The 19,174-nt window shown below is 35.1% G+C and overlaps 1 protein-coding gene across 1 annotated transcript in view; it reads left to right on the forward strand.

Annotated features, from left to right (window-relative positions):
* VPS13B (vacuolar protein sorting 13 homolog B) overlaps positions 1–19,174 on the forward strand; it is a 915,321-nt gene that overhangs the window by 528,892 nt on the left and 367,255 nt on the right. Inside the window, exon 30 of the mRNA XM_032760928.2 lies at positions 2,262–2,373. Within this exon, the coding sequence (XP_032616819.1) occupies positions 2,262–2,373 (112 nt within the window). The remainder of the gene's footprint in view (positions 1–2,261; positions 2,374–19,174) is intronic.

Below are 19,174 nucleotides of genomic sequence, written 5' to 3' on the forward strand. Positions count from 1 at the left end.
CTTATTTCTCTCACTGAATATCTTATTATTCTTACTTTTTTCTGATTTTCTTAATTCTGACTTTCTTTCCTTGGACTAATCTGAATCAGACCATACCAAGTATGTGAAAATATACTGAAATATACTGATTATACTGAAAATAATGCGCTGAAATAATATACTGGAAATACAGCTGGAAATAATCTCGTAGCTTTTGCATTCTTTGGGCACCACAGTTTGGGAAATATGGATTGTATGCCTTTGTAGGCAGGTTCTGTTCAGGATATTTCTTAGGTCTTGCAGCCAGTCATTTTCTGTTCTATTTTTGGCAGATGGTAGTTCCTTGAGAGAAATTATAAGTTTTAATATACATTTCCTTCAAGACCTAGAAAGTTGTATATTGTTAACATTTTTTAAACAGGGTTTATACAGCTACTATAGTAGAATCATCTGTTGGAGAATACAGAGTAAAATGTAAATGTATTTTTTTCATGTGTCTGTTGGCTGCATAAATGTCTTCTTTTGAGAAGTGTCTGTTCATATCCTTCGCCCACTTTTTGATGGGATTGTTTTTTTGTTGTAAATTTGTTTGAGTTCTTCATCACTCGCCATCAGAGAAATGCAAATGAAAACCACGATGAGATACCATCTCACACCAGTTAGAATGGTGATCATTAAAAAGTCAGGAAACAACAGGTTCTGGAGAGGATGTGGAGAAATAGAGCACTTTTACACTGTTGGTGGGACTGTAAACTAGTTCAACCATTGTGGAAGACAGTGTGGCGATTCCTCAAGGCTCTAGAACTAGAAATACCATTTGACCCAGCCATCCCATTACTGGGGATGTACCCAAAGGATTATAAATCATGCTGCTATAAAGACACATGCACACGTATGTTTATTGCGGCACTATTCACAATAGCAAAGACTTGGAACCAACCCAAATATCCATCAATGATAGACTAGATTAAGAAAACGTGGCACATATACACCATGGAATACTATGCAGCCATAAAAAAGGATGAGTTCATGTCCTTTGTAGGGACATGGATGAAGCTGGAAACCATCATTCTCAGTAAACTATCGCAAGGACAAAAAACCAAACACCACATGTTCTCACTCATAGGTGGGAATTGAACAATGAGAACATATGGACACAGGAAGGGGAACATCATACACCAGGGCCTGTTGTGGGGTGGGGGGAGGGGGAGGGATAGCATTAGGAGATATACCTAATGTAAATGACAAGTTAATGGGTGCGGCACATAAACATGGCACATGTATACATACGTAACAAACCTGCACGTTGTGCACATGTACCCTAGAACTTAAAGTATAATTTAAAAATGTAAATGTAATGAATGGGGCCGTTAATTTCCCCTTTCATCCCAAATAGTCCTTAGAAAAGACATTGAATTCACTGTTGAGTTGCAGAAAAAGTGCTGAACTTCAGCCCTAAATCAGAGCATATAGTCAAATATCATTTTATTTAGTACACATAAAAGAATTAGAACTGATACATCCTTTTACCTTTTTTTGTTTTCTGGGATTATTTATCATAGTTTTAGACGTCATTAGGAGGTAGAACTTTTAAAGGGGTCTGGGGTTCCAATTTCTAAAGCAATTTTACAGTAGAAGTTATTAAAATTAAAAAGTATCTAGAATAACAGGTTGATATGTTCTCCCATATTGAATAGTTGGTGTTTTCCATCTTCAACATTGCAGCCATCATATTTCTTTTGAATTTTCTGACATTTTGGAGCTTAAAGTGATATACTTTATATGTGTGTGTGTGTGTGTGTGTGTGTGTGTGTTGTATTTAATTATTATTTAGCATGTAAATTTAAATGGCTTTGAGAATTTGTCACTGACCTTGTAATATCCTTCAATATATTTGTAGATAACAATGAAGTATTAAGAACCCAAAGCTGAAAATCATTTAGGAGAAATATGCAGATTGTGAAGTTAGATAAACATTTGGCTTCAATATTACTTATATATATTTAATATCATAATTTTTAATGTTGCGAGTGGAGTTGTTTTTCTTTTCTTTGCTATTTTAATTGTGCATTTTAACAGGAAACCACTTAATGGGTATTAACAGAGTTAAGAAAAGCATCAAAGATTTTTATTTTAAACTTGATTTTTTTTCATTTTACTTTTTCTTATTTATTGGTCTTACCTTAATGTGTCTCTATTCTATTCCCTCAGAGATTTCTCCTTATGCATAAAGTTATGTACAGATCCACAGTGTATTCATGAATCTCCTTCTTTTGTTACAGTTAATCAGGCAGCAAAAGAAGACACCGTGGTTTTAAAGATTGGCTCTGTTGCCATGGCTCCCCAGGCTGACAATCCCCTTGGCAGATCTGTCCTTAGGAAAGATATTTACCAGTAAGTTTATCTTCTTATGTCCAATCTTGCAACAATTTTCATCCTGCGAAGACGTCTAGTGATCAATAACTTACTTAGTGTGGCCTGTAGAAATATTTCTCATTCAGGATCTTTTGATATTTAAAACCAGGTTTTTCTGATTTTCTTCAGTTGTGGGTTTTTTAATTCATTCAGACAAATCAAGTATTTCTGTGAAGTGTTGATGAATAACAGAATGTAAGTACTAAGTCACCATAAAACTGAAGAAGCATAGTTTGAAAAATCTTAGCAGATGTCAAATTTGACCAAATCTCTAATCACATAAGAAAACGAGGTCCTCTGTAGAACCACCACATCCTACTGTAGTCATGTTGTATCAAAGTGAAACATTTTATTAATTTAAGTGTAAGCTATTATTTGAAATGTAGGAATGTGGATGTCATATGGATCAAAGCTATAAAGAAAAGCAAACTTCTAAAGAGAAATTTCACAGTAAACACTTTCTGTGAAAATGCTATGCTCTGGATTTTGTCACCGAGTATTTGCAAACCACACCAAGCATATATGGACAACTAAACTGGTGAACATATGTAATCAACATGGTAAAAATAATATATGATTCATACTGAAGTTGGCACTGCTGCCAGACAGAAAAGTACAGTTGCAAATAATACCAAGTGAGAAAAGTCACAGAAATACAGATGAACAAGTATCTTATTCTTCTTGCTGGTCTGTTTTTCAGATGTTGTAGTCTCACTCTTCTAAAAAGTAAATTCCTACTGTTCTCCAGTAAATGTTACCGCTAGGAAAAGATTCTAATTTTGGTGATTCATTTACCATCTAGAGGGTGATGGCTATTTTTACTTTAAATAGATCTAGGAACTTTATTTCTCAGATTTCTCTGATATTTGAGTTATAATTTTTTCCTTTGACTTATGTATGTATGATGTCTTCTTTGTATTTTTTTTTTTAGGTATTTAATAGTATTCATCCCTTAAATAAGTTTTTATGTAGCTAGCTTATATATAATCTTAGGATTTCAGAGCTGAAAGGGTCTTTAGGAATTATCTAAGTCAACTTCCCTATTTTACAGATGAAGAAACTGATTAACCAAAAGAATACCATAGTTGTCCCTGGTGAAACAGTAATAGAGCCAAGATTACAATTCATATCTTTTGACTCCCTTAGGATCTAGGGAAATGATTATAATAGAACATAAATTCTAGATGAGAATACTTTAATTTTCTAACATTTGGAAACTCTTCCAGGTGTCTTTATCTTTTCTATTTTAGAGGTAAGTGGTCCTAAAATAGAGACCTACTTTACTTTTGGTGAAAGAAATCTAGGTTATATTAAGAGATCCTATCACCATCAGTAAAGTGAACCACTGAGATAATTCCTTTCCTTCTTTACCCTTTCCACTTTCTGGCTTTTGCATGAGTTGTATTTTTACTTGCTGGGAACAATTGTGTGAAATTGTTTTTTTAGGGTTTCCTTCTATCTGTCTTGCAACTTTTTTTCAGTCATTTTTACTGGTCTTCCTCTTAAACAATCTCTTTGGTATTAGTATTTCTTAGGGTCTTCCTTTTATTCTTTTTTTTGCCCAACTCTTCTTGGGTGAGGCTCTCTGCTCTTTTGGCTCAGGAAAACTTGAATTCCAAGCATGTAGGGTAACTTGGGGTGACCCTGTAGACCAAGGTTAGCAATATGTGTTAGAATGTTAAATGTAAAATTCTAGATGCTGGATGGCAAACTTAACCTAATAATTTTTCTTTGAAAGCTCACATTCAAGTCATTTCTAAATAAACTAACAAAAGGTATTCATATAAGAGTTTATCAAAAATGTTTCAAGATCTCAGTGAAATGCTGTATCATCGATATCAAAGGAGTAAGACAGGGATGCCCTCTCTCACGACTCCTATTCAACATAGTGTTGGAAGTTCTGGCCAGGGCAATCAGGCAGGAGAAGGAAATAAAGGGTATTCAATTAGGAAAAGAGGAAGTCAAATTGTCCCTGTTTGCAGATGACATGATTGTATATCTAGAAAACCCCATTGTCTCAGCCCAAAATCTCCTTAAGCTGATAAGCAACTTCAGCAAAGTCTCAGGATACAAAATCAATGTACAAAAATCACAAGCATTCTTGTACACCAATCACAGACAAACAGAGAGCCAAATCATGAGTGAACTCCCATTCACAATTGCTTCAAAGAGAATAAAATACCTAGAAATCCAACTTACAAGGGACATGAAAGACCTCTTCAAGGAGAACTACAAACCACTGCTCAATGAAATAAAAGAGGATACAAACAAATGGAAGAACATTCCATGCTCATGGGTTAGAAGAATCAATATCGTGAAAATGACCATACTGCCCAAGGTAATTTATAGATTCAATGCCATCCCCATCAAGCTACCAATGACTTTCTTCACAGAATTGGAAAAAACGACTTTAAAGTTCATATGGAACCAAAAAAGAGCCCACATCGCCAAGTCAATCCGAAGCCAAAAGAACAAAGCCAGAGGCATCACGCTACCTGACTTCAAACTATACTACAAGGCTACAGTAACCAAAACAACATGGTACTGGTACCACAACAGAGACATAGATCAATGGAACAGAACAGAGCCCTCAGAAATAATGCCGCATATCTTCAACTATCTGATCTTTGACAAACCTGACAAAAACAAGAAATGGGAAAAGGATTCCCTATTTAATAAATGGTGCTGGGAAAACTGGCTAGCCATATGTAGAAAGCTGAAACTGGATCCCTTCCTTACACCTTATACAAAAATTAATTCAAGATGGATTAAAGACTTACATGTTAGACCTAAAACCATAAAAACTCTGGAAGAAAACCTAGGCAATACCATTTAGGACATAGGCATGGGCAAGGACTTCATGTCTAAAACACCAAAAGCAATGGCAACAAAAGCCAAAATTGACAAATGGGATCTAATTAAACTAAAGAGCTTCTGCACAGCAAAAGAAACTACCATCAGAGTGAACAGGCCACCTACAAAATGGGGGAAAATTTTCGCAACCTACTCATCTGACAAAGGGCTGGTATCCAGAATCTGCAATGAACTCAAACAAATTTACAAGAGAAAAACAAACAACCCCATCAAAAAGTGGGCGAAGGACATGAACAGACACTTCTCAAAAGAAGACATTTATGCAGCCAAAAAACACATGAAAAAATGCTCATCATCACTGGCCATCAGAGAAATGCAAATCAAAACCACAATGAGATACCATCTCACACCAGTTAGAATGACGATCATTAAAAAGTCAGGAAACGGCTGGGTGCGGTGGCTGATGCTTGTAATCCCAGCACTTTGGGAGGCCGAGGCGGGCGGATCACGAGTTCAGGAGATGGAGAACATGGTGAAACCCCGTCTCTACTAAAAATACAAAAAAATTAGCCTGGCCTGGTGGCAGGCACCTGTAGTACCAGCTACTCTGAGAGGCTGAGGCAGAATGGCGTGAACCCGGGAGGCGGAGCCTGCAGTGAGCCAAGATTGCTCCACTGCACTCCAGCCTGGGTGACAGAGCGAGACTCCGTCTCAAAAAAAAAAAAAAAAAGTCAGGAAACAACAGGTGCTAGAGAGGATGTGGAGAAATAGGAACACTTTTACACTGTTGGTGGGACCGTAAACTAGTTCAACTATTGTGGAAGTCAGTGTGGCGATTCCTCAGGGATCTAGAACTAGAAATACCATTTGACCCAGCCATCCCATTACTGGGTATATACCCAAAGGACTATAAATCATGCTGCTATAAAGACACATGCACACGTATGTTTATTGTGGCACTATTCACAATAGCAAAGACTTGGAACCAACCCAAATGTCCAACAACGATAGACTGGATTAAGAAAATGTGGCACATATACACCATGGAATACTATGCAGCCATAAAAAGGATGAGTTCATGTCCTTTGTAGGGACATGGATGAAACTGGAAACCATCATTCTCAGTATACTATCGCAAAGACAGAAAACCAAACACCGTATGTTCTCACTCATAGGTGGGAATTGAACAATGAGAACACATGGACACAGGAAGGGGAACATCACACTCCAGGGACTGTTGTGGGGTGGGGGGAGTGGGGAGGGACAGCATTAGGAGATATACCTAATGCTGAATGACGAGTTAATGGGTGCAGCGCACCAACATGGCACATGGATACATATGTAACAAACCTGCACATTGTGCACATGTACCCTAAAACTTAAAGTATAATAATAATAATAAGTACACAGATGCAAAAAGGTTAAGGATTTGAGATATTTAAGTTACCTTCCCTATTTCTCAAACTTTCTATACTACTTTCTCTTCCTCATGAAACAATAAACATTTGAAATAAAAAAAAAAAATGAAACCACTTTTGAGTGAATAATCAGAGTGGGAGTAGCTCAGTTAGAATAAAAATGTATACACAAAGTAAAAGACCCTGCATACTAGGGCTGATTTTAATATTCTTATGATTTTGTTAACCATAAAATCTCAGTGAACTAGATGCAAAAGTCCACATATTATATGATTCCATTTATATGAAATGTCCAGAATAGACAAACTCAGAGAGACAGAAAGTATATTAGTAGTTGCCAGGGCCTGCTTGTGGAAAGGGGAGGGAAGAGTGGGAAAGGACTTTGTCCTGTGGCTTGAGTGCTAGCTCATCCTCAGTAGAACAGAGCACCAAGTAGATTCCTAAGGTTTCTGACTCCAGGCCCTGGCTCCTGGACAGCATCTCTGGATGCATTTGGGAGCAGGGGAACTCACCACTCTGAAGGGAAGGACACAAGCCTGGTTGGCTTTTCTATCTGCTGATTGCTGAGCCCTAGGGCCTTGAGTGAACACAGGCCATAGCCAGGCAGTGGTTACCACGGGCGTTGGGTGAGACCCAGTGCTGTGCTGGCTTCAAGTCTGACCCAGCGCAGTCCCAGTGGTGGTGGCAGCCACAGTGCTTGTGTCACACACACACACACACCCCTTCCACAGCTCCAGACAGCTCAGCACAGAGAGGCTGTGTTTGTTTGGGAGAAAGTAAGGGAAGAGAGCAAGAGTCTTTGCCTGGTAATTCAGAGAATTCTTCGGGATCTTATCCAAGACTACCAAGGTGGCACCTCTACAAGTCTGCAAGAGCCACAGTGTTACTGGGCTTGAGTTACTCCCTAATGCAGATATGGCTGCAATGACCAAAAACTTAGATCACAACACCCAAGCTTCTTCAAATAACTGGAATTCTTTCCCTAGAAAAATGGGTACAAACAAGCCCAGACCACAAAGACTACAGTAAATACTTAACTCTTAAATGCCCAGACATTGATGAACATTCATAAGCATCAAAACCATTGAGGAAAACATGAGCTGACCAAACAAACTAAATAAGGCACCAGGGACCAATCCTGGATAGACAGAGATATGTGACCTTTCAGACAGAGAATTCAAAAGAACCATTTTGAGGAAATTGATAGAAATTCAAAATAATATAGAAGGAATTCAGACTTGTATCAGATAAATTTAACGAAGAGATTGAAATCATTTAAAAGAATCAAGTAGAAATTCAGGAGCTGAAAAATACAATTAACATACTAAATGCATCAGAGTCTCTTAACAGCAAAATTGATCAAGCAGAAGAAAGAATTAGTAAGCTTGAAGACAGGCTATTTGAAAATACACAATCAGAGGAGACAAAAGAAAAGAATGAAGTACACCTACAAGGTATATAAAATGGCCTGAAAAGGGCATAGCTAAGAGTTATTGGCCTTAAAGACAGGTAGAGAGAGTGATAGTAGTAGAAAGTTCATTCAAAGGGTTATAATAGCAGAGAACTTCTTAAACCTAGGGAAAGATATCAATTCAAGTACAAGGTTATAGAATACAAAGCAGATATAACCCAAGGAAGACTACCTCAAGGCATTTAATCATCAAACTCCCAAAGGTCGAGGATAAAAAAGGATCCTAAAAGAAGCAAGCAGAAGAAACAAATAACATATAACGGAGTCAGGTACAGTGGCTCGTGCCTGGGATCCCAACCCTTTGGAAAGCTTTAGGTGGGAGGATTGCTTGAGCCCGAGAGTTCGAGACCAGCATGGGCAACATGATGAGACTTCGTCTCTATAAAAAAACTTAACAATTAGTCAGGTGTGGTGGCACACGCCTGTAGTCCCACTGTTCTGCAGTCTGAGGTGGGAGAATCACTTGAGCACAGGAGGTTGAGGCTGTAGTGAGCTGTGATTATACCCCCACGCTCCAGCCTGGGGGACAGAGAGAGACCCTGTCTCCAAAAACAAACAAAAACCATACAACTGAGCTCCAGTATGTCTGGCAGCAGACTTTTCAGTGGAAACTTTACAGTCCAGGAGAGAGTGACATGACATATTTAAAGTGCTGAAGGAAAAACAATTGTATCCTAGAATTGTATACGCAGTGAAAATATCCTTCAAACATGTTGTAGCAGAAATGAAGGCTTTCTCAAACAAAAGCTAAAGGATTTCATCAACATGAGACCTGTCCTACAAGAAATGCTAAAGGGAGTTCTTCAATCTGAAAGAAAAAGACATTAATGAGCAATGAGAAATCATCTGAAGGTACAGAACTCACTGGTAATAGTAAGTACACAGAAAAACTCAGAATATTATAATACTGTAATTGTGGTATGTAAACTACTCATATATTGAGTAGAGAGACTAAAAGATGAACTGATTAAAAATAATACATAGTACAATAAGATATAAATAGAAACAACAAAAAGTTAAAAAGCGGGAGGACAAAGTTAAAGCATAGAGTTTTTATTTTCTCTTTGCCTGTTTGTTTATGCAATCAGTGTTGTCATAAGTTTAAAATAATGGCATATATTAAATTTGAAAAACAGAAAACTCCTAGGGGACATGGTACTATTCTTTGAATACCTAGCTGATAATGTGTCATAGGGAGTAGTTCATTCCTTCCAAAGCTAAGAACAGACCTAGGATCATTAAATCAGTGGATGTTACAGTGACACTAATTGCAGCTCAATAGAATGAAAATCTTTCAAATTATAAAAGCCTAATAATAAATGGGGCTTTTTGTTCTTACTCATTTAACAATTATTTTGAGGGAGCCTACTGTACATCAGGCACTATTCTAGATACTGGGTGTATGTCAGTTTACAAAAGAAAGAAAAATCCCTGCTCTCACAGAACTTACACTTTAATGAGAGAGAGAATTACAAGCTAATGAATAAATCGTATGGTATACTAGAATTTAGTAAGTGACATGGAGACAACAAAGCTGGGAAGGGAAAAAGAAATGGAGAGTTAGAGATGGACAGCATGGCTTAGTTAGAAGACACCTCACTGAGAAAGTGCAGGGATCCTGAAGCAGGAAGAAGTAAGAGAAGCAAGTGGTGGCTGGAGCATTGTGTGCCAGGGGAATTTAGCAGGCTGTGAGGAAAACGACATTATGGAAGAGCCATATATGTCATTGTGTGGACTTTGGCTATTAGTTTGAGTGAGACATGGTTGTCGGGGAAGAATTATCCACACATGCAGAATTTTGAAATATGTGATGCTTTTGTTATTTACTAAATGTCTGCCTGCAGAAAGAAATGTGAGGGGGGGGTGGTCACCAGCAGGGACTAGAGATATACATTTAAAAAGAGGTTAAATATACGTTTGAAAGTAGAGTCACAATTAAGAACAAATGGAAGTGTGACATTCAACCCTAAAAGAATCATGCAAAGAATTATTAATATTTTTGCTGCTTGAGTTAACTGAATATATGATATGAATTTCTTTTGCTTATTGAGGAGTTGATTTTGTCATCAAATGGAAAGGCCCCAGAGGGTTTGAGCAGAGAAGTGACATGATTCTTTTTATACTTAAGCAGATTACTCAGGCAAGGAAAGGCAAGGGAAAGGGAAAAGCTATTGCAGTAATCTTGGAAAAAGATAGTGGCAGCTTGGGCAAAGTTAGTAGCTGTGGAGGTGGTGAGAAGTGGTCAGATTCTGGAGATGTTTGAGAGGTAGAGCCAAGAGAATTTGCACATGGGGTTTGAGAAAAAGGATAACAAAGATAATTCAGTTATATATGGCCTAAACAACTAGGAGGATGAAAATTAACTGAAGAAAGAAAACTGTAGGAAGATTTGTTTTGGAGGACTGGGTGGGTGGAGATTAGGAGTTTATTTCTGAAAATGTTGACTATCTCAGGAGTTAATGAGCTCCCCATTTCTGATGTAGCTGAGGCTAATCAGCCACATACAAGGCTTAAGAGGGGTTATGACTTATGTCAAATTAAACCAGTGATTCCTAAATTTACTGTGTTTCCAAATCACCTGAGGATCTTGATAAAATGCGGATTTTGACTTATGACGTCTCGTTTGAGGCCTAAAATTTTATGTTTCTTCTAGGCTTCTGGGTGATTGGGCGTGATACTGTTACTGGGTGATACTGATATGCCACTTCAGAGGCTACAACCTTTGTAGGAGATGATTAAATCCATTTTTTTACAAACCTTTTAAATGGAGATCGTTTAAAAAATATATTTTTAATGAATGCTAACGATTTTTAATGCTAAAAATCAAAACACCATGAAAGGTTCTGTGAGAAACATTAAATATCCTCCATTCTCAGTCTTTCCCACTCTGTTTGCTCTCAGTGGATTCTTTTTATAACATCAAAATTTTTGTAAACTTTTAGTTGATAGTGGTTAACTTTTAGAATCTGTGACTGAGAAAATGTAAAATAATAAAACACTTCTGTTAACTAACACCTTATATGCATTTGTACTTTATTACTCTCAAAAGCATCTGATCCAGTAGAAAACAACAGAACATACATAACATGTTATTTATTCAGTCACTGCAATGCGTAGCCCAGGTATGTATTGTCATTGGCCCTCCTTTAACCCTTTACCTTCTTTACTTGCCTCCTCCTTGCCTGATAATCCACCTGGTTTATAACTGCCAGCTCCTGGATAGGATGATCTCTGTTTCCTTTAAACTCAATCTGAGATTCTCTCCTATTCTGTGATGTGTTCAACCATATCCCTGATTTATACCATAGTCCTGAAGCACTGTCTGACCTGAAGTTGTTTCTTTATCTTACACAACCCCTAATCCTGAGAAATTTTTCAGGTCCTTGTCTCAAGCCAAAAGAGAAGCAGGAAACACTTAAGTAAGATGTTATAAAGGCAGATTTTTAAAAATTACCTGTGGTGAAAGTGTTTTTACATAGGCTGATTGGAGGTTGTAAACAAACAAGATGAAAATATTTAAATATGTTTATAACTTAAGCATATTAATAATTTAATAAATTGTCTGGTCCAAGTGAAGTGATGTTTACAACTAATTGATCATGACCAGTTACAGATTTCTTCGTTTCTTCTCCAATTCCACTGCTTCACTTGACTAGCCTTAAAAAAAAAAGTTAATAAACATAGTTACACTTCTCTTATATAAATGACATATATTTCTTAGAAGCTTTATGTTGTGCAATATGCTGGTGTATCCTCTATACCTTATTAACTATCGTTTGTATGGTTGTTTCTATTAAATAATGAAAACGAGTCTCAGAACCTTGAGCCATGTTATGCTATAATTGCTATAGAAGAATTACACTGGATTTATATTATACTTCCTATGTCTTTTCTGAAAATCTCATTTCTCTGATTCTGAGTACTATCTGTAAGCAGTTTGACTTGATTTTCATGGTTTTTAATGATTTTCTAAAAATAGCTTTTATTACAAGAAATAGAATAGCCTTATTAGTTATTAATACAATAGGGATCTTTGAAACATTTATGCCCTTCCTTTGCATGCATTCATTGATTACTTTAATTCATTTATTTATTGAATATACATTGATTAATATTTGCAGCTATTCAACAGACATCGAGTGCTTATGATGACTAGACACCAATAGTAGATATATATTTTTGACTAGAACATATGGTACTGTATGACTTCACGGAGCTCAAGACTTCAACCACATTATCTTACAATTACACTGTAATTTCATTGTAGTTCTGATAGATTCTATATCATAATAATTGCATGCTTTGTCTACACCACCTCCCAAAATGCCTAGATTGATGAAATAAGTGAAATTAGAAGTTTTGAACTTTCACCCTAAACTTTTTTCATGGTCTCATTTTTATCAGTAAGTATCCTTACAACATTCTGTTCTATCTTCCGAAAATTACTGTAAGAAGAAAGAATGATCCCAGAAGTTCCATCTAGATTTGCAGTTTTCACGCAAAGGAATAGAGAAAAGTGTTCATAAATTTCATTCAAGTTTTTTTCTTTTTAGAAGTAATAGAATAGAAATATCAGCATTAATTATTCGTGAGTATATTTAAGTAAATACATTACCTTTTCAGTACATTTTAATTGGTCTTTTTTGCAAATTCTGTTTATATCCTGTTTTTTAAAGTATTGATACTTTAAAAATTTAGCTTATGATTTAGTCTTCTGATTATGAAATTAAAATAAGAAAAGGTAAAATAACATTTAAAAATTTATAAATAAATTTTCAGAATGATACCTTTTTTGAAAATACGTCTGCCTTTATTTTAATAAACCTATATAAGACATTTACATTTTTTTAAATAAAAAGATAATCGTGTTTATTTCTAAAAAAATCAAATAACACTAAAGTGTATGCAATACTCCTCCTTACCAGGGCTTACTCTGAATGGTAACCACCTCCTTACTCTGTGGCCACTGTTAGATCAACACTCACAGACCGTTTGTCTCTATGCGTGTGTGTCTGTCTGTCTTAAGTAATGGAATTGTACTCTACATAGTATTCTTTAACTTGCTTGTGTTTAAACTCAATAGTGTATTGTGGTCGTCTTTCAGTGTCATCATATTTAGACTTGCCATCATACTGGCCTGTTTTCGAACTGTTTTAGACAGCAAAGATCAAAAACCTCATGTAAACACTGCTTTCTGTTTTGAACTGAGAAAATATTCATCACTATTAAAGTTCAATTAAAACTTAAAAACTCTTATATACTATATTGTGACTGAGACTTCCCTGACCTCAAGCTTTATTATACATTATAAAATGTAAAAGGGAAAAATGTTGTTTCCTTCCGTGAAATAGTTACCAGGGCAATTCCTGAAGAACAAGTATATCAGCACAAATAGGAAATTGAAATTATTATAGCTTATGTGTTCTTTGTTACCATTTGAATTACAAGGGCAAAGTAATTCACAATTCAACACTGCTATGTGAATTAAAATATCACAGGTGTTTGAGCTTTAACAAACCACTCTGAAACATTGTTTATCAATTCTCTGCTCAACACCTGTCATAGTGTTCAGTTTTTAACATGACAAAATCCCTGTCTTTTAAGGCAAAATGTATCTTCCTCTCTGATCTGACCTTATCCTATACTTTAAATCTTACCACTAGTTGCTTCTTTACATAAGACACTTGTTCAAGTTAAATATTTTGTGTAATCCAATAATGCTTATTATGTGCCTTTCTGTGGCTCTTGTTTATGTATGCATTTTCAACTTTCTTGAAATACAGCTAACTTCCAGTTTAGCCTTTCAGGGTTTTTGTTATGAAGAACTTTACATTGATGGGGGTTTGGATCCTTTAAAAATGTTTTTTCTTTGATATTCAACACTATTTTTACTTTTTAAAAATCCTTAAGAATCATATCTATATTTTAGTGTCTTACTTAAATCTTGCTCTCTTTTTGAAATTTTTCATAATCATTTTCTTAGAAGTAATGTCTCCTTTCTTTGGCCTTCTACAGCAATGGCTGACCTACCTTTATGCAATTATAATATAATAATAGTAATAGCAGCAGTAGGCTGAGTGTGGTGGCTGATGCCTGTAATCCCAGCACTTTGGGAGGCCGAGGTGGGCGGATCACCTGAGGTCAGGAGTTTGAGACCAGCCTGGCCAACATGGCGAAACCCTATTTCTACTAAAAACACAAAAACTAGCAGGCATGGTGGCAGGCGCCTGTAATTCCAGCTACTTGGGATGCTGAGGCAGGAGAATCGCTTGAACCCGGGAGGTGGAGGTTGCAGTGAGCTGAGATCACGCCACTGCACTCCAGCCTGGGTAACGGAGTGAGACTCTGTCTCAAAAAATAAAAAAAAATAGTAGCAGCAGTAGTAGTAGCAGCAACAGTAATAGCTAACATCTACTGAGTGCTTCCTTTGTGTCAAAGATTCTGTGTATTGCTTTCAATGCAATGCCTGCATCTTGGTCGAGCCTCATAATAACCTCTTGAGTCAGGTATTATGATTATCTGTATTTTAGAAATAAAATATTCAGTCTGTAGACATTCAGTAGCTTCTCCCAGGCCACACGTAATAAGTGACAGGACCAGGACTGTCAGTTCCATTGCTCGTGCACTTTACCACTACATCTCACTGCCTGTACCAGAGTTTCTTATAAGACGTACCAGCTTCAGTTTAACCAAGTTATTTATAACCAGTTTATAGCATTAAATTTGAAACTTATTTTTGAAGTTTCAAATTTATATTCCATTAAATTTTGTTATTATTTAAATGTTCCAAAAAACTAGTAAGTACCATTTTTAGTGCATTCTCCTTGTGTTCCTTAAAATAGTCTTAGCTAGGATGGACTTAATATTATAACCTTAAAACCACAATTTATAATAAAAACATTTATAATCCCAGTGTTTGAGCTCTTTGGTCCTTGAAGGTATTTGAACATGCAATCCGGTTTAAGAGAATTTTCATCAGAATGTGCTTAATACTGCATTTATTCTACAAATATAGCTCCCTAGCTAATGATTTTGATTGCCATCAAGGTTTTTCTCACATCTCTTATGAGCTCTGAGATGAGTAATGACCAGATAAATATTTACATGGATGTTGTATCTGATTAACAAAGTCAGTATATTTTGTGACTCTTATTTATAGGAGATATTTAAAAGTCGTTATAAAACAGAAGCATTATGAATCTTTTCTCTTTTCCCCTAGTAAAATTTAGTTGTTAATCTAGTTGTCTCAAAATTATGAAAGAAAAAGAGATGTTAAAACTTTTGTTAAATGTCTCTCTTCATCCCATTGTATACTTACATATCAGTGTTTTTATAAATTGTGATAAAAATATTGGTTTTATTTTAAAACAATTATGACTTTATTCACATGTATTTTTTATATAACAAAATTATAGCAAAGTTGACTATGTTATGAAGGCTTCTATTAACTTAGATTTTTTTCTTCCCACTAATCTTGTGCAGTTGAGAAATACTGTGTTCAAGCTACATATCTGAATATAGAGTTTATAGAATTAGATATATAAACTTGGAAGTCATCTAACATTATATATCGACCACCTATATCATTACTCTGTCATATTTTATAAAATATTAACAAAAGCTCTTCATACCTATTCAAATAGATTTTTTAAAATAGTGATTGTAACATAATTTACCTCATACTTTTTTCAAGAGTATTTCATTTGTTATAACAGAACTTTAAAATATTAAAAGCAGAGCTTTTTACTTTGGAGGTATTTTTAATTAAAAAGTTTTTTTTAACTTTCATCTTTAACTTGAGAGAAGTATATTCTTGTAATTGGACATTTGTGAACTTCTGCATACAGGTTTTTGTTCATGCCATAAATATTTGTGGGTTTTCTGAAGTCCCTTCTGGGATTTTATCTGTGACTAATTTATTCCATAGCTCCTTTGTAAACATTGTCAATTGTGAGGTTTTTCAACCTTTTTAAATTTGTCTGCAGACATTTGCTAATCCTTTTTAGTGCATTCAGTACCAATAGATTTGATTCTGATATGGGTTTTAGCTTTTCTCCATAGATAATTTCATTCTCGTAAAACATGTCTACAAGCATTATATGAAAACTGCATAGTAATTGTGGCAAACTTTTGAAAGACATCTTTTATAAGTGAGACTTCTGACAGGTGTACCCTGTTCTGTGGCAGTTTAATCCATGAAATTTTACCTTTAAAGAATTATAAAAGATAGGGAGCTGATTCACTTTTCACCCTTAGAAGACATGTGTTAGTAAAATTCTTCCAGAGATATATACAGAATTTGTTTTCCATCTGCTTATTGCTTTTTTTGTGAGCAACTTTTGCAACAGTATTTGCTGTGTTTCTTACTGTGAGTCTGATAACACACCCTCAGCCACAGGAAGAGTGAGAAATATGCTTTATTTTTAACATAGTTGATGAAAAATTAACTTTAATTATAAAATTCACTTTATTTCATTGTATTTTATTGTATTTTTGTGTTAAATATTTATGCTATTGGCTCAATTTTAATAGCACAAGTATTTAACACAAAAATACACACTTCTTCAGCAGAAATTTACTGTTTTATATAACTTAGCAGTTTTTTAAATTAATTTAAAATGTATTTTAATTTTTTAAATGCATAATCAATTTACTGAGGGTTTTCTTTTTTTTTTTTTTTTTTTTTTGAGATGGAGTCTCACTCCGTCGGCCAAGCTGGAGTGCAGTGGTGCAATCTTGGCTCACTGCATCCTCCACCTCCCGGATTCAAGCGATTCTCCTCCCTCAGCCTCCCAGGTAGTTGGGATTACAGGCACGCACAACTACGCCCGGCTAATTTTTGTATTTTTAGTAGAGAGGGGGTTTTACCATGTTGGCCAAGCTGGCCTCAAACTCCTGACTTCAGGTGATCCGCCCACCTTGGCCTCTTAAAGTGCTAGGATTACAGGCATGAGCCGTTGTGCCTGGCCAATTTACTGAGATTTTTTAAATCATCGTTTACTAAAAATTAAGTATCTTATTGAAGGTTTTAAATAAATTGACCTTGACTAACTACCAAGTGATCCAAGATACAGATATTTGCAAGTGACATAATTGTTTCATGCATTAAAATTAATATTCCCAATATGAAGTAACAGTAGATTAATGTGACCAATGAAATTCATGATTGAGATTAAGTAAATTTTTTATCTTGTTTTACATGTATACTTTAACAGTTGAAAATTGAGGAATATAACCAATAGAAAATCATAGACAAGATTAACATTCTTTTATTGATGAGCTTAACATCATTAACAATTATGTTTGTATGCTTCAACAAATTGTGTTTATTTTAAAATAGGAAAACCATTCTTTTTTATGGACATGTTTATAATAGCCTTTCTTTAATCCTGATGAATGTACCTCAAGGTATGGCATCTCTCCTTTATATATCTTTATGGTTTCTCCTAAAACCTAGCTTATCATCTTTAACACTGAGCTGTATTTTCTAGATGCAGTGTTAAGATTAAATTCTACAAATCCCCACAAAACTGTTTCCTCCTTCCTCCTCCTAACTTTTAATTTCTTCCTAATTATATAAAAGCATTCTCAAAAATAACCTTTGTTTTGGTTTTTGGCAAAGGTATGTTTCATATCTAGTGACGTTATGACCCAAATCCTATAATGGTTAGTGTTGGTTTCAAATAATTCCCTTTTAGTAAGTCAGAGAGAGAGAGAGATTGGGATAGTAGGTATTTAGATTAACTTCCCTAAAAGCTTTGTTTGAAAATATTATTGGCAGAGTTTTAGTCCGTCATGTTATTCTGCTGATCTAGTTGAAGGCCTTGCATTTACATGTGGCCCTCACCAAAGTAACTGCATCTTTTGTGGCTTCCTGTAGCAGGATATAGGTTTCCATGAATATGTTTCTATTTACTGCCAAAAGCTACCTCAATAACAGTGTTGGAAATGACTATAAGTTCTACCATCATAAATTTTTGAATGTTTTTTAAATGTATTTACTTTTATATTGCCATTTTTATACTTTCTTCTAGAAATTCATGTTAGAAGCTACAGAATAATAGAATGGGTTCCCATCATAACAATTTTGTGTTATGAATTTGGAAAATCTATTTTATACTTCTTTCTAATATATTTTGGTTATATTAAGTACACTGGATATATAATATCTTACTATAACCATTCCTGCTTGTGTACTTTCATTGAGGCACTAACATTATCATGTGAAATTATTATCTAAACATCTCTGAGTTTAAAGACAAGTGAGAGAAATCATAGGGTACCTTTAAAATACATCTTTGGGACTTCTGGAATATGATAGCTATTCACCATAACCACCGACATATAAGACAATTGTTTAAAATATAGTAAAACATTGTGCTACTGTCTTAAGTGTCTGATGTAAAGGAAGAATTGCATTTTTCTCATTAATAACAAAGCTCAAATATTGTAACAAAAGAGTAACCTGCAAATTTATTCCTATAGCTATTCATATAGTGTAACCTGCACATCATGATAAAAGGCTTGAACAGAATGGATGGATGGATAGATTTTTCAAAAAATCTTTGACCAACTTCAAGTGTGAGAAACCCTATAAATGTGAGAAGCAGTGTTGGCTTTGTAGTTACAATTTCAGAATGATTCATTTTACCCTTTGTTGACTAGTGTCCATTTTCAGCCGGCCCCCTCATATTCCCCTAAACCAAAATAGAAGCTAACTAAAAAGAAAATTAAGGAGCAGACATCTATGAATTAATTTAATGTGTAGAATTAATAATAAATTACCTCTACACATTGTATAAGAGCACTGCTAAACCCTGGTAAGATAAAATGCTGTTACCAAAAAAATCCCAATAATTTTTACATGAAAGCAAGTAAATAATTATTTTCCAAAACACGAATTTAAACAATAACTCTTAAATATATATGCTTACTTTATGTTATATTTTATTCTGTGTTCACTGAGGTCACTGTCCTAGAATAAACACTATAATTTTGCCTGTTTTGTGTACTAGAAATACTCATCCTGTTTGAAGAACTTCCATCCTCTGTGGTGTAGACAGATAGTTCCTCAATC

This window comes from Hylobates moloch, unplaced genomic scaffold (assembly GCF_009828535.3).
Source record: "Hylobates moloch isolate HMO894 unplaced genomic scaffold, HMol_V3 SCAFFOLD_9, whole genome shotgun sequence".
NCBI classification, from domain to species: Eukaryota; Metazoa; Chordata; class Mammalia; order Primates; family Hylobatidae; genus Hylobates; species Hylobates moloch.